At 36.0% G+C, this 18,374-nt stretch overlaps 1 protein-coding gene across 1 annotated transcript; it reads left to right on the top strand.

The window, feature by feature from the left end:
* The first annotated feature begins 15,028 nt into the window (after positions 1–15,028).
* On the top strand, positions 15,029–16,267 carry LOC132551565 (somatostatin receptor type 2-like). The gene has a single exon (XM_060215717.1). The coding sequence runs from the start codon at positions 15,029–15,031 to the stop codon at positions 16,265–16,267; it is 1,239 nt and encodes a 412-aa protein (XP_060071700.1).
* Positions 16,268–18,374: the final 2,107 nt, after the last annotated feature.

Raw genomic sequence — 18,374 nt, 5'->3', positions numbered from 1 at the left:
AAATTAAGACTGTTTTTAATAGGTATTAAAAAGAATTACGAAAATGACAGTTGCTTCGGAAGGTCAAGCTTCTATCGTTTGATCAGCAACAACCTTTATCTGAATGTAAGTCAAATTAACCAGGTATCGCTGTATACTTATTTTCAGTACATAACAAGCGTCGGCTATCCGATAGCCCCCGATAACACAGAGGATCTCCTGTTACTGTAGATGATGGCAGGGGTTGTGTCCGTTAATGTTGAGTATAATTGAAGGGTACTTGGCTATTCTGACAAATGTCTGTTAGTTACATTAAGACTTCATCATTTGTCTAAAATGGAGCTCACATTCGTGCAACGAAATGTTATATTGACCGTAATTCACCATGCCATTGTCAGGAACAGTGATTACAGACGTCGCTAACAACAATACAGACGTCACGACATTGCTTTGAAGGCGACGCATCGACTTTGACGGTCCAATTTTGATTCTGACCAATTTGTTGTAACAGACGTAAGCCATTATTGCTGTACGATGAAATACCATATAATACATCCACGAGACTATAGATTCACGAGTAATGGGACGTGTCTGCTCATGTATAAGTACAATCACTGATCGGAGACTTCCGATTGTAAATCTCGGGTTGAATTCCCCGTGTCCCCAGAGCGGTCAATCCCAGATTATAGCCAATATACACCCTTCGACATAGGAACAATAAATCATTCTTTTTTTTTCAAAACTAACAAACGAAAAAAACATGAATATTCTCGTCCTCGTGATAGTAATTGCTTTACGTTAACTAAAAACAGAATTTAAAGACTAAAGAGTTATCCTTATTTAATTCGATCTTCAATATTCGGTGTTGCAGTACGATCTGGGTTATTTCGATCGAAATAATACATGATTGATTAAATTTCAAAGGTTTGAATTAGAAATCAGCTCTGATTAAATTCAATTTTACGACGTTATATGCATAAGATCTTTCTATTGCCCATCCTATTAATGTTAATTTGAGTTAAACAAGGGAGCTGTGGTTATCCCCTTTTAGCTCTTCAATAAATCTACCGTTTCCAGATAAATAGCTGTAGATATATTGGTTATGTGAACAGTGTCTGACAATACCACTCTGCCTAAAAGGCAATTCCAGACCAATAATGTCTCTCCTAGGTGTTGTTCAGGAACATATTATCTGTGTATCGTCTCGTATTTATGTTCTAAGACAGTACTAATTGCATTGTGCCCTAATATCGTACTAGTTGTACTTTTACCTAGCATGTTATCAATTACATTGTGTTCTTACGTACTACTCGTCATACTAACATACACTTACTGACTAAATATATTCCTGTATTTCTTTTTTAAGAAGATAAATCAGGATACTAATTGTAACTGATCGTTAAATCGGGGTGCTTTTAGTGGTACCATGGCGGTGATTTATCAGCTACCTTTGCTAATATAACACTGAAATTAACAGTTGACACAATTTTGCTTGTCATGTGTCATGAACAGAAATGTAATGCATGGAAAGAGTATCAACACAATGGACATATAACAGGATGGTTAAGCATGTATATGTTGAATTATACCTTTTCAATTAAAATCCTACTTGCATTTGGTTGGTCTGTTGTCAGTGTAGTATGTGCGAGTGGAATGTCATGCTGGTGTTTTCTTATAATAAATAGTATGATGCTATAAAGGTACATCTCTTTGTTTCAATACCTAAGATGGATACAGATGTTGTCTATTAAACTGTATTCTTTATAGTCCGTGAGTATGTAAATTGTCGGTTAAACTGTATTCTTTATAGTCCGTGAGTATGTAAATTGTCGATTAAAATGTAATCTTTCAGGCCATGAGTATGTAAGTTTTCTATCAAACTTTAATCTTATCTGCCATGGATACATAAGGTGTCTCTTGTATGTCAAATAATCTGGTCGATTTGTTTTAAAATTCTAGTTCTTAAGTTGTGGTGTTTGACTTAGACGATAGTGTTTTTATAACTTTAAAAAAACTCTATGCGAGCCGACTGTATTCGAAACGAAACCAGTCACTCTTGTGCGAAACAAAACAAAAATTACTCAAAATGACGAATTCTTGTTTGTTGGTACAACTGAATATTTTAATCAATATTCATTTTGTTTTTATAAAGGAACAGTTAATTAATACAAATAAATGTAAAAGAAAGAGGTAATGCAGACAGGATAGCACGGACGACTGATATTGTTTTACTCTGTAATCTTTATTGATCTCTAGTCTAAGCGGACATTTTGGCCCTCGTAACAGGATACATAGCACCATGAATAAAACATGTTCTTGCCAATGACATTTATCACGTCGAAGTAATCACTGTCGCATACACGCTCTATTACTAAACTCAGATGTCGTATACCTGAAACACTTGTTAGATGTTCTACCAAGTACATTTTTATGTTAAAAAAGTCATTGACCTATTTTCCTAGTTGTATTGTGAACCAATCGTTCTACCAAACGCGGATTTATACATTACCGACAGGGTGTGCTGATGGTGCATTAACAGAAGCTACAAAGATAGATACAATGCAAAACATGATCATTGATAGAAGAATTTTAAATGCTTACACAACTATGGTTTAGGTAGTTTATGAAATGACTAGCATCATATTTTGTGATGTTGATACATCATCTTGTACGTATTCAATTTACGCTGGATTTTGGAAAGAAGAATATCTAGAGTAACTTCCATGTTGCCGTGTATATTTGTATTATGTCTGTTCTCTCTTTATCGACAAATCAACATATAAAAAAGTACCCTCGTGTAATCAATGGTGCCTTGCAGTTCTGGATACAACGCTGTTTTTACGGCAATTTACTATTAAAGAATATTATCCTTACAATTAAAGAGCGTGATCCTCATATAGGTTAAGTCATTTCCTTTAAACTGCGAAGTAGTGGAACAGTCGCCCCGTGCTTGGTAGATTTAAGTCTAGATATGGTGAACAAGTTACGTTCAAATCCATAAGCCATTTTCATTTCTACGATGGAAATATAAAAATAACCATTTACAAAGCTGCTAATGCTTCTTGCAACTTAGATGTTTTTATCTGTTTGTTTTCTTTTGTGATAGCATGAAGACATGGTTAAAGGCAAAGCTTGAGCGTAGTAAACATAAATTCCTAGAAAAATTTAAAAAATTAAACTACCTTTTAAGTCCATAACTTCTTAATGACCAAACAAACAAATGATTGTTACAAAGAATAGGCTACATACGAAATCAAATGGCAGGATTCATAGCAAAACTTAACGTCGTCACCTTACTTTTTTTTAATTTACAAGTTTTGACGAGAACTTTTTCGCTTGATGTCGAGCTGTAGACAGAGACTATGATCTTGATGTAGCACATAAGGCGCTGTCCTGCCCAGGGCTTATTGTCTGGGTCGACATTTTCTAACAACGATTCACTAACACCGACAGTTTTAACAACTAAATGAAAGATGGGGAAAATTGGATATTGGCATTTTTATTTTACGGCAAGCTCTAAAAGCATACACTCTAGGCATTCTTATTTCTCAGAATATTTATTGCTGAGAATTGCATGTTATGTATAAAACAATTTGATTGTGTGTGAGGAAGTCGAACAACTATATTATCGTCTAGGCAATTTCACACCAGGTTTATTTGACAAACTGTGTTTGTGGAGACTTTCCCGAAGTTCGCCGTTATAGCTGGTATGCCAGGTCTAAATTCTGATGAACAGTATCAGGGAAGATAAACATGTATTTGACGCTCCTGTGGAAATTGTGTTGTATTGAAAGTTTGAGAAATCGATTGAATCATTGACTTCGAATTAATGACACTCCTTATCTGCATTTTAACATTTGTAGCGGTCGAATGTGATATCCATCTTCCGCTTTCTAGTCCCTAGAGAACAAAACAACTGTATGGTGCAGTTTATTTATTGTATATAGATCTGCATGAGAATGCCTCGATATAAACTAATCAGATGTGTAAGTTAAGATGAAATGACAACCAGTTTATAATCATTTCAACGTCGTTACTAATATCATGGAAGCGTTGGCGTTCTCGTCCGAATGCCTGTGCCACATAACGGATAACAATGTTGATAATATTTGCTTTAATTCGAATTTCGATTGATTTTCAGTTATTATCTTCAAAAGACATCAACATACGTAGGAAATATAAATATAGCCAGTGAACTGTCCTGCTATTGCATTCATGATCGTTGTAAATGACAGGGTCTTGTATGCCGTATTGGAATAACAGCATGATTTGTATATCTTTTATATATATATATATATATATATTGTGATCAAAGGTGATATTCACTTCTTTATAAATTATTGATATTGCAAAAAAAATCATTCTGTCTTTTCTCAATTTTGACCATAAAATACGTTATCATCATAGTTAACTTCAATTGCTTGTGATTATATAATATTACGTGTGAGAAACACATGTATTCATTGTGTCAGAATCGTACAGAGTACTCAATGAATTTTATTTTGACCTAATTTCGGAAAGTCTTTGAAATAAAACCAATAAGAATAACACACAACACAGATATTTTACAAGCGTATAATTTCGATATATTTGCATTTTTAAGTATTAGTCAAAAAGTTGTATTACCATGTTTTAGTCTTCCCTTGCCAAAAATCTGATATCCTAAGAATGCACTGGAGTAACATTAATGGACAATCTTACGCAGGATTTTTCAGACTTTAAACGTCATTTAGATTTTCAAAAGTCATTACTCTCTCTCTCTCTCTCTCTCTCTCTCTCTCTCTCTCTCTCTCTCTCTCTCTCTCTCTCTCTCTCTCTCTCTCTCTCTCTCTCTCTCTCTCTCTCTCTCTCTCATTACATTAACCCTTTCCTACTTCCATTGCTTGTGCCTTCCGATACTATGCCATTTCCAGAAGGTTATTCGCGGTCGGTTAGTTTACCCTTTTGTCCACCGACATCATAGCCAAACAAACCCAGACATGTGAACACGGAAGTGATCAAGCATGATGTCCACATCGCACGGACGCCATCTGTGTCCCTTCAGACAAGTCTACGGAAGGATTAGTTCTCAATAAATATCATGAAATCCTCCAACCGGCGTTTCCTCCTTTTGACCTTAACCAGTCTCTACACGTTACATTAGCAAAGATCGATCGCGAATAAACCCCGGATCTGGCAAACATTAATGATTCCCCGGACATATCTTTCCAACTGCTCAAAAAACACACTATGGACCCGTGTCTCCCACTTTACCAAGGGTCAAAAGCTTTCAAAACCCACACGATGGATCAGCACCTCCAACCACACTAAAGGTCAAAAGCTGTGTAAACCTATTTGGCGGACCGGCGCCTTTCATCAGAGCAAGGGTCAAAAGCTTGTAAAACCCACACAGTGGACAACAGTTGCAGATATTGGTAAAGACTTTGTTTTCACTTTACCATTCTTATGTATCAGTATTATGCTGTTCCCTTTTCTTTACTTAGTAGTACCGAACATGCAGTTGATAAAACCAACTCACAGGCTGTCTACATTAGTTCCATCCCCTAGAGCAACACGATTACGACCTGGTGTGTCGCTGTATTGTACGAGCTTCTCATAACATACAGCGCTACCGTCGCTTTAGATAAGTATACCCTCACATCAGGAACCTAGTCAGACCTGTAAAAATGGTCAGCAAGTAAACATTTACAGATTCCCACTTAATGGCACATTTACAATCGTACGCCTCAGGCCCATTATTGTAGGACATGATAATCCATCACAAAAAAATATTCTCATCAGTAATCGACTAAAACTGTCATGTTAAATTCGCTGCGAAACTGTCCTCTAGACCTGATTAGGTAATTGCCATGTCAGATTTGATACAGAATTGTCACGTTAGGTAAATTGTGCGAAAGTCCTGGAAGCTGTATGACGGAATTGTCCTGCAAAATGTCTAGCGGAATCGTTATATCCTTAGTTTTCCCAACAGAGTTAATCTGTAAAGTAAACAACACAGCGATCATGAACAGTCAAGTAGCATTTGAGATTTGACAACATCAAAGTTAATATAAACAGTTTATTAACACTGCAGACCTGACACACGACAACTAACAGCCAAGGAGCATTTTAGACATCGCAATGTCCACGAACACTGCAGACCTGACACGCGACAACTAACAGCCAATGAGCATTTTAGACATCGCAATGTCCACGAACACTGCAGACCTGACACGCGACAACTAACAGCCAATGAGCATTTTAGACATCGCAATGTCCACGAACACTGCAGACCTGACACGCGACAACTAACAGCCAATGAGCATTTTAGACATCGCAATGTCCACGAACACTGCAGACCTGACACGCGACAACTAACAGCCAATGAGCATTTTAGACATCGCAATGTCCACGAACACTGCAGACCTGACACACGACAACTAACAGCCAATGAGCATTTTAGACATCGCAATGTCCACGAACACTGCAGACCTGACACACGACAACTAACAGCCAATGAGCATTTTAGACATCGCAATGTCCACGAACACTGCAGACCTGACAACACGACAATTAACAGTTAACATTCCATAAACGCTTTAGACATGACAACAGAACAGACAACACGTTCAGTAACACAAGACAAACAGACAACCTAACGAGCATCAAACAAATCTAGCTTCATATCTCACAAAGAATAGAATGTTTGATGACGGGTTTCGACTAAATAGACCCTTTAAGCACAGAGTGAACGTACGAAAACAACGACAACTAACCAAATCATGGTGTCTTTGTAGATATTTGATATAACTTGGATAAGAACAAGACATAATTGAAATTCCCTGTTGAACCAACTAAAGGAACTATGGCGACACCAGTTTTTTTCTAAATTATCCCTTACGATTATATGATTCCTAATTCATGAGTCCATGCATGCTTTTGTCTAAGATATGTTTTGATTTGCAATGGATTAATATCGTCGGTATCGAACTAAAGTAATCTTAGCGCATTTAAGCAGAGCGTTGATCATACGTCGGCGGAATAAAAACATGACGCTTGATATAAAGTGTGATGGCGTATTCCTGAACAGGATTAGGATGGTTCCTTAAACTAATATCAATAAAATTCACCAGTCGTATTGAACTATGATAGTTTCTGTTATCGATAAGATTGCCTTAATTAGCTCAAACTCTTATTTCTGAACCTTTGCCATCCATGGATCACATCAGTAAAATACAACCTATTACAACATTACTGTAAAGGCTAGTAGGACATTTACACAATCATCAATCATGATTATTACATATGTTCTAAAATAAGATCGGAATATTGTTATCTTACCTTGGAATGTAGAGGTTTTTTTTAATTAAACCTGGTTATGACATTATGTTAGAAATGTTGGACGAATCGTTTGATTTCTATACCAGTGTACTTGTGCTTTGGACTAAAGTAACGTAAACTTTGACTCATTTTGGGTAAATATGTTTAGATTATATGATTTCTGTGTAGAATATCGAAGGATAACGATCTTGCTGTATAAGGATTGAAATGTCACACACACATTCGACTAATTATTGGAACAGGTTCTCAGTTTTTTGCGTTATTATAACATTTATTTTTGGCGTGTATCATTATTATCATTTTCCTGTGTTTCAGAATAAAAAAGCACGCATCGATTCCCTGTCTTTCGGATTAAAACGCTTATCTTTTACTTGTCTTTCGGTGTTACAAACATGTATCATTTTCCTGTGCTTCTGAGTTTATAACACTTTTCATTTTCCTTTGTTTCGGGCTTAAAAAACTTTTCGTTTCCTTGTCTTTCGGAGTAAAAGTGGCTATTAAACAGAAGAGCAACACGGAAATAACACAATAATTCAACCAAATGCGTCTAAAAGGAAAGACAGGTAGTCGGCTTTTAACGGGATATAAAGAATTCAAGGCTTCCTGAATCAATTCCTTCGGAATGGTCCACATTTTATTGCATCGCGACAAGAAGGAATAAACAACCTTGACCATTAATGTGTCACTAGTCTTGGTGGCAAATTATTTATCGTTTGAATCTTTCTACTTTCCTTTTTATTTTTCCTGAAAATGGATATACTTATTTGTTTACTTGAGCCGAAAACGCCGATGGCTGAGAAAGCAGATCATGACATGGGCGTTACGAAACCGGCTTGTGTTTGGAAACAGTTAACGACTGCTCGACATGTTGTCCTTAGAGTGGTTCAGATACCATACAAATCCAGTGGCGATTGCCGGACTTCTATCAAGGTTAGATCACGCTTGATTGACATGGCGTTATTGGGTTTCAAAGATAAAAAAAGATTTACTGATACGTATGATAGGTTTATAGCGTGATTAGTATATATACATGTAGAGCATATGATCTCTAAATAAGAACTCTGCCTCCGGCTCATTATCCTTAAATATATACATTCCATATATCAAATATATATAGATAGGACGAAGGATGACTGCTTCACCTAGATATCCGTTCGCTGTAGTCTGTTCTACTACAGAGAGTTAATAGACACATTATTACTTTTCACATGTGCATTCCATTCCATAAGAACAAAGACTCATGTTTAACCATCATAAACAGAAAATATATTACTTGTAACAAAATGAGGAGTATTCACCTCAAACCTAAACAATGCAAGTGATGCACGTTCTGTGGTCATGTCACGTGTGCCTTCGGTAAGGAGATAAAATCAAACGAAGAGAGATCAAGAGTTATATATATGATTAACGTCTTACTCGAACCATATTGTACCAATTAATCTCAACGTTTGCTGTTCTTGTTGGTTAACTTTGTCACTGGAGACATGGTGGGAGAAAATAGCCGATTTCATTTAAACGTTAAAGACATAGCATGTATACATGCAAAGTACAAGTACTAACAGCACAGGGAATGTTTGTAAGCATGTATACATGCAAAGTACAAGTACTAACAGCACAGGGGATGTTTGTAAACAGGAGGCTAGCTTACTAACGACCAATAAACATTATTGTTGGAGAATAAAACCGTTTTTAGCAAAGTAACAATTCCACGGATCTCGGTTTGTAAAATGGGTTAGTTAAACCAAAGGTATCACAATAAACAGACGTACCATCATTTATCATGGTTAGCATTAACACATGAGACACACTTACTTAATGAACAATTACAGTACAAGCAGTAAAAATTAGGTAATTCACTAAAAAGACAAAAATCTAATTGGCATAATGCTAATGTAAGAAAGGAAGTAACAATTGACTGAATACACGCTGACATACTGTTAATAAACCAATACCAAAGCTATACAGAATAAAACACAGAATACACGCTGACATACTGTTAATAAACCAATACCAAAGCTATACAGAATAAAACACAGAATACACGCTGACATACTGTTAATAAACCAATACCAGAGCTATACAGAATAAAACACAGAATACACGCTGACATACTGTTAATAAACCAATACCAAAGCTATACAGAACAAAACACAGAATACACGCTGACATACTGTTAATAAACCAATACCACAGCTATACAGAATAAAACACAGAATACACGCTGACATACTGTTAATAAACCAATACCAAAGCTATACAGCTAAAACACAGAATACAGACATAAAACACAGATATACACGCTGACATACTGTTAATAAACCAATACCAGAGCTATACAGAATAAAACACAGAATACACGCTGACATACTGTTAATAAACCAATACCAAAGCTATACAGAATAAAACACAGAATACACGCTGACATACTGTTAATAAACCAATACCAAAGCTATACAGAACAAAACACAGAATACACGCTGACATACCATGTAACCCAGTAACCATTCAAGTTGTTTCTGTGTTTTCCAATTTTTTTTTTTTTTTTATTTCCAACAATATGTTTTGTTAAGTTTAATGACACACGGAACAGCTATAGATAAATTGGGGTAAAGATTTAGTCTGGATGAAAGTGGCAGATAGTGATGGATACGTCTAAGTAAACAAACGCTACTGTTTACATTGGCCCAAACTCAAATTCAATATAACTGGGGCTATAATTTATCAAAAGAAATATGTATATGGATTTTTTTTCAGATTCCACCTGATCTAATGCTAAATTATCTTTAAAAGCATGTTCTTTTTCAAATCACCTTTGACTTTTCTACGGTATGACTGTAACTGACCCTGAACAACTGCTATGTATATTTCGTATTAGTAACAGTGACATGGAAATCATTGTAAAATGTTGTACCTAAGAAAGTAAGATCAGATTTTATTATAATTCGATAAGAATTAATATCAGAACACACCGACTTCAATAGTTTACAAGTATCGTCCTCAAAACGTGTGATTTTGTGAATTTTTGATTGATAGGCGGTCAGCGTACGAAAAACAATATCATTATGAACATCAAAGAACATGTGATTTAACAAAGAAATGAGTATCTTGTATTTTGTTATAATAATGAATGACTTCTCGTCAATTACATTTATAGAATCGGACTTTCAGCGGAACCGATGTGATAAAAAATCACTAATGAATATGTTAGAGTGACATGAAAGATGCCAAGAAAAACAAGTTTAGAAACATTTCTTTGTTCAGTAATGAACTACACTTCCTCTTCAGATAAAGGCAAACTGCACAGTAATACAAAATGGATTTTTACACGATTACACACACGTAAAGAGTACCTGTTAATACAAATTGAAAATCAAGATACACTAGAGCCAAATTATGATCATTAGGCAGCATTATACAGCTGTTTCGTTCATCTAGGACTCGTCAGTCACGTTTAAGGTCATTTTTTTCAATTAGGAAGCGACCTGTGACTCTAATCACATCATTAAAACAATTTGCAAATACATATTCTAACGATACTTAAAAACTAGTCCGTCTTTGAGGTTGAAGCCAAAATACTATAGGTCATCTTTAATATTGATTGATAATTAATTTCAAATGCACTTCATCACTTCACCTCCTTTTTCAACACACTTTAAATGATTTTTTTTCTCTGCTGGAGATAGAATATTTGTTGTTGAGGATGTTTTTTCTGTTTTGGACAAGTTTGTGTTAAATTGAAAATTCATCAAATAGGTATCAAGTTATAATGAAACTTCTAGCGTAATTTTGAATGTTAAATTATTTAGAAGAGTAATTGTGTTTATAACTTGACATTTGAGTGAGTTTTACTGTTTACTATTCCGAATAAGGCCAGTATGGGGCCGCACAATGTCGCTAAGCAGACGTTGATTCCCGGCTCCTGTAATAGAAAATGTCAGCATTGTAGATGTGTTTTTGGTAATAAAGGGGGATAACGAGGCCTTGTCGCGTCGGTCATCATTAGAGACTAGTTTGTCAGGACTCTCAGTCATCAAGGCATTCGTGGTACCACACACATCCACAAATTATCTATGGCAGAATAATTCTGTCCTGAATGGTGTTCATCAGAAGAACTAATACATACAAACCTCTAATACACACGTGGAAGCTTTTAAAGTTATCGATCAGATCAAATACAAGAAATTAGACATATACAAACGCAATATGGCTATTTTGCAGTATGAGACATTTTCGTTCACTTACATCATTTTGGACAGGGGATTGTACAAAAGACAAAAAAGGTAAATAATACCTGTTAGTATCACCGTTAGATACAAACTGCAACACACGTCAGTAACGGTTGGGGTCATACCACCATCATACGTAATTCACCTGCTCCTTTATTCTTATCACGAGAAACGTCTTTTGGTCTTCGTTAGGTCATCAAGCTTGTCATAGGAAATACTCCGAGACTAGCAGGTACCGCACACATTTATGTTGTGGTATCGAAACTCATTTCCACAGTGCTGTTCTTTTGATTTGTATTTGTCCATCTACAGATGGCCGAAATGATAAGCCAATATACTATTATTTAAGAGATACACATTTGTTATGTGCTCTTCTTTCTTATTCTTCGAGACCCGAAAGGGGTAAATTGTCTCGACAACCTGACCGTTTCCGTTACCGCGGTCATTTTTCCGTCTTAACCATATGTCTAAGATTTCACGTCCATTAACCGGTAATTTGTTCGGATTTGGTGCCAATATTGATCCAAACACTCGGTATATATATATATTGTAAATACAATTAACGGTAAAAGACTTCCTAATGTTTTGGAAATCTGTAACTATTTAAGATGGAAAGACACTTTCGTGTTGCACGATAAAGACCGTTTAACAGACAAATAAAGTAAAATAAGACTGGAACCGCTTGAATAACAAATCGAAGGCACTTATCTCTGTTGGACTTTTATTCAATAACCATATTGAGCGGAAAATAAATTGTAATTTAGAGAAGGCAATTAGCCTTTATCCCTTTAAGAGTACAAGAGACGGTAGACGAATTACAAAGTGGCGCTTCTTTCGAGACATCTTGTTGCAATATTTACTGATATTTCTCAAATGAAATTTTAGCAAAACGCCTTGTAAGATTTGGGTTTGAAGCAAGCCTGTTTACAGGTAAGTTGATGTAAAGCTATTTTGAATATATGTATTGGTAATGCTCCAGTGGCATTGACTTTGTAGGCCACGCAGGAATCACAGGCAGTAAATGTGAACCAGGTCATTCATTATGACAAACTAATTAAAACTAAATTAGAACAATAATAGTGAAATAGACTCGTATGTGTTATTTCAATTTTGTGTTTATTTCAAATTGGAGCATTTTGAAAGACATATATTATGCATGTACTTATAGCCTTGTTTACAATTTTTCTGACGTTAAGCATGTCTTATAAATCAAAGGATTGTGACTCTACAAAACGTTTATGTTACTAGTATATGAAGACCCATGCAGACCTCTAATCATTTGGTAAGATGTTGTACTGTGTATAAAAGGGATCGCTTATGAAAGCGGAGATCTCAAACCAAAACAGTGTTAATCTCAGTGGCACTTACATCAAAGATAACCAACCATAATTATAAGTGGAAAAAACATCAGATAAGAAACATTCCTAACTATTGATAAACCTAAATCAATAGTCAAGTATGGTCAATTACTCAGTCTGGTCGTCTTCATCCCTCTCACGTTCTCACTACCGAACAGACGTGCCAGGGAAAAGACGTTATGTGGCTAAGTTCACATGAAGTATGTATGAATCTAGTGGTTTGAAGCTTCTTTAGTAAATTGTTCTCGGCATGAGACTATCAGCTGTTCCATGTAATGAGAGGGGTTGTTTATTTGTAATCCTTCGTCGGTCGAGTGCCTAATTGGTCCGATGCTTCTTCTAGTGTACACCACTTATTGGTCTAACATATCTGTTTTCAAATAATGTATGCTCGTAATTAATCATCGTCTGATTTCTCTGGCATAACTCTCTTCTCATGTCAAGGGCGCTTTTGATATATAGCAAACATTTATCGCATACACTCAGCATCGGAACAAGTGCTCCCTTAACGCGTCAAGAAACCATTAGTCTCGTTCTTTGCTCCTGTAGATGTGTACAATGTATTTCTCTGATTAAACGATACGTTGACAGATAAGTCAAGGTCTTTTTAACTGCCTGCTATTTGTGACGTCATTATGCCAACTCGTTCAAGCGTGCGTAACTAGGAATATTTGCTTGAAAATGGGCACGAAATATCTAGATTTTGTCGTTCCTTCTGTCATATCGGAATTTTCTCATCGCCTCCTAGATCTAAACAATTACGGCCCTTTGAATCATTGACGAGTCCTAGAAGGACAAAACAAATGTATGATGAATAATTCAATGTGTCTCTTTCTTCTTTTTAATACAATTTTAAGTCAATGAACACACATTTTTTTTAAAAAGTGTGATGAGTAATCAAAGCTAGTAATGGTTATCGAGAGTTTCTTAAAATCTCCTATGAAATGTATACAGATTTAAGATACTCTTTGTCACAAAACCTAGAAAAGTTACATTTTAACAGGTTTCAAAGTAAAACTGCGGAGGACAAAATTGCAAAACGGCAGGCATTGTGTTGCATTGTTTTTTTTTAAATATGACGTAACGTGATTTTCCGTCTTATAATATCACAATTGATTTCTGACAGACACAGTCAATGCAAAACGCCCCAGGATTCACACTAGTGACGGATGCGCGCAAAACATTACATGGACGAATTCACTGGATAACAGGCGGATTATGTAATCACTGCCAATTTATTTAGTTATCGGGTCAATACAACCGTTTCGTCTTCAGTCAGCAGCTTATGTTAGGGAATCTGAAAGCAAGTGAGAAAATCCCATTGGACCGAACAATAATTGAAATACAGACGAGGAAGTACACTCCTGCCTTATTTTTCAGTATATTTTCTTTTTGATATTGAAATATTTAATATAGAACATAGATATATATTTTCATTTTAAATGTTCAATATCAAACCTGGTATTTCAGTAGTTTTGGGGATTTTTTTCATTATTGAAAATATTTTATGAAGAACATAAAATGCATTTTTTTATTTTAAGTGTTTAATATCTGTATGAAATATCATTGATAAATATTCGTTTTTTCCGAAACGTTAAGCTATCCATATTTACGTAAGCAAGGACGGCGAGTCAAGGGGACTACTGTGTACCAGCGGAGTCTGTCAGAGGCTAATATATCGGATATGCCAGCGAAAACCACCTTGCATTTCAGCTTATGAACTGCCATTCCAAATTGAATTTCTTATACCATAATCAATATAGAAATACTTCTTAATCTGATTGTCAAGAGAATACGCTTTTACCCAAAAGACTGTTCGTCTAGAACACGTGCATGTTATGGACACATTACAGCTATATCTACAATGTGAGTGTTTCCACCCTTTTAGACACGCCGGGGAATGATATCTAGACAGAATAAAATAGACAAGCTGCATATTATTCGTCAAATTCTTGTCATACTGCAGTACAAACTGTTCGTTGTGCACAGACGACACAAAAAGAATTTCTGTCTTTACCAAATGGATACTTCATATGTGACATGATCTCTAATTTTTAAATGTTATTTTTCGTTATATGTTTCAGGAGATCCGAGGTATCGCAGACGCTGTCATTGCCATCGATTCTATCACAGTCAACTGTCACCATGGATACGAAGCTATCGAATTCAAGCAACGCGTCGTATGAGTATGATAACTTCGAGTACTGTTACGACGATGACAACACATCCTCTGTTGCCAATGTGACGATGGGCATGCCCACCTCCATTTCCAGCATGACTGTTATACTAGTGATTTCATACTCTTTAATATGTTTTATAGGTCTCATTGGAAATGGATTGGTGATCTATGTTGTGCTCCGATTTGCTAAAATGAAGACAGTCACGAACCTGTACATCCTTAATTTGGCCATATCTGATGCTTTCTTCCTGATGAGTTTACCGTTTTTGATAACAACTTCTATTTTACAATATTGGCCATTCGGAGCAGCCATGTGTAAAATATTCTTCGTACTGGTATCCATTAACCTCTTCACAGGAATCTTCACACTGACCGCTCTGAGTGGTGACCGTTACCTGGCCGTCTGTCATCCTGTGCGGTCAAGTCAATACCGCACCACAAATATTGCGTTCTTCGTGTGCCTATGTCTCTGGTCAATTTCTTTCCTGGTAATGTTACCCATAATTCTCTACTCAACGACAGTTAAACAAATGGGCGATTCTTCACACGAGACCTGCACTATCGTCTGGCCTCCCGGACAACTGATACCAGCTAGCAAGGCATTTACCTGGTACACCTTCCTGCTCGGATTTGCCATTCCAGTGTCGATGATCTCTGCTCTTTATCTATCCGTTATCCTCCGCCTACGTACTGTGGGTCCGGTCATCAAATCCAAGGAAAAGAAGCGATCCCATAGGAAAGTGACCAGGATGGTGCTTACCGTGATCTTTGTGTATATCATTTGTTGGCTCCCTTATTGGGTATTCCAGGTTAACCTTACTTTCATGAAATCTGGATTCGTCCTAACAGAATGGCGTGTGTATTTGTTTAGTTTTTTCACTGTCCTTACAAACGCGAATAGTATGCTCAACCCTGTATTGTATGCTTTCCTGAGCGACAACTTTCGTCGCAGTTTCGCGAAAGCATTTAAATGTCTCGGTCGTGCTGATATGGACCGTAGCATATATACCAGGGAAAGTAGCTTCCCTGCCAAAAGTAAACAATGGCGAAACGACTCGTGCAAAACACCAAAGGCTGATAAGTATGAAATGGCTACCATGCTAACAAGTGCTGAAAACACTCAACCAAACGCTAAATCGGGTAGCAAGGGATCCATTAATGACGAGAGTAACTTATATGTAGACAAAGAGAGTCAGACCCAATGACTCGGTAAGGCGGCGATCGCGTGGTGATATACATAGACAAAGAGAGATACATTGAAAGTTGTACAAACACGTTATTTAAGTGCGAGCCGTGAAGAACCAGACAGTCTGTTGGCTGATTTTTATCTTTCTTTTATTTTTCCCCGCGATTGATGCCTCCAAACGTGTGGGCTATTATTATTTGATCCAGTATTGTATGTTACTTGAAATATCTATACGTTAATTGTCCACTTTGATAGGACAATAATGGTTGATTATACTGTCTTTCAGTTGATCTAGGAGCAGACATTATTGTCAGGTCTGAATCGAGTGGCTGTTTGACAACAGCGCATAATACAGGCGTACGTCATTGATGTTCCCATCACCTGTAACACAGTATCACATGTATTCAACAGAATACATGAACCGTAATGGGCCGAATTTATATCATAACTTGTGTAATTTTACCTGTATACCTAAGCCGATCGTATTTAAATGAACTGTGACATTTGAAACATACCTAAGAAAACAGACGTGAAAATAGCTCGCCTGTCGTATACCATGTGTGACAGTTTTTCTTTGTAGAAGTGAATCCTCGTACTTAAAACCATATGATACATTGTATGTTACTTTAAATGGTTTATTGTCCCACGTTGATTACGCCAACATGAATGATACGTAATCTCATTGTTTATTGTATCTATACGCATGTTGACATTCATTGTTGGTGCTGTTGTAAAATACCATGTAAATATATAATAACATTTAAATATGAAATTAACACATTCTTTGAAAATAGGAAAAATATGAAAGAGTCGATTAGCTCGGAAAATATTGAGATAAACATGTCGGTACGGCATAAAGACATCCATAGTCGCTGAATAATGGTATGCTTATTGTCTAAATATACGTATGTATATACTGTAGAGGGGTGTATAGCATCGCTAAGGCTGGATTTCATATTAACTGTATACTTTAAAAGTCCTAGTCTTAAATATAATTCAAAAGTGGGGTTGTAATACTTGTTCAAAACGAGTACATGTAAGAGAAAAAAAATCTGACTTTTCCCGAGAATTAAATGGTTTTGGCGATTCGAACAATCAAATATCGTCACTGTTGCGAGGTTACTAATACCGGTAAACTTAATTACAGGTAAATTGTACAAGATCATCCAGCACAATTTTTTTTATTGGTTTAATTTGTAAAGATATTCTATTCCTATTCAGAACAACTACTGTATTATAAATGTGATGAAAATGTTTATATTTAATATGACCCTATCATGAAACAATGTATTACTTGTATGTTTGTGTCGTGTCTTTACTTCTGAAATTGAACTCTTGTTTGTCGTTCATTCAACCTCATCATAATTGTGTTTAATTGTGTATATGGTATATATTTGAAAAATGAATTATGAGTTGTTAATATTTTACTCATGAGTTTATTTTCTGAATGTTTCTAGAACGTACTAGACTGGTTAAATGTTTATGTTGTTTCTGTAATAAATTGTTGTTATACATATTTAGCTTGACTCAGTGTTTGTAATGTTTCATTTAAATGTGAAATCAAATCCACCACCACCACCAACACCACACACCACAATACAAAACAATAAACTACATTAATAGGTAGAAAATACATAATAGTACAACACTCTACACTACATTACTGTACAACACAATACACTACATTACTACACAACGCACTAAAATACACTACATTAATGTACAACACACTACACTACATTACTGTACAACACACTACACTACAGTACTGTACAACACAATACACTACAGTACTGTACAACACACTACACTACATTACTGCACAAAAAACTACACTACAGTACTGTACCACACAATACACTACAATACTGTACAACACACTACACTACATTACTGCACAACACACTACACTACATTACTGTGCAACACACTACACTACAGTACTGTAGAACACAATACACTACAGTACTGCACAACACACTACACTACAGTACTCTACAACACAATACACAATATTACTGTACATCACACTACACTATATTACTGAACAACACTCTACACTACATAACTGTACAACACACTACACTACATTACTGCACAACACACTACACACTGTACAACACACT

This window comes from Ylistrum balloti, unplaced genomic scaffold (genome assembly GCF_031769215.1).
Source record: "Ylistrum balloti isolate Yb309-2 unplaced genomic scaffold, AGI_CSIRO_Ybal_v1 Utg370206, whole genome shotgun sequence".
NCBI classification, from domain to species: domain Eukaryota; kingdom Metazoa; phylum Mollusca; class Bivalvia; order Pectinida; family Pectinidae; genus Ylistrum; species Ylistrum balloti.
Note: the sequence above shows the minus strand (reverse complement) of the source record. Positions and strands in the feature narration are given on the sequence as shown.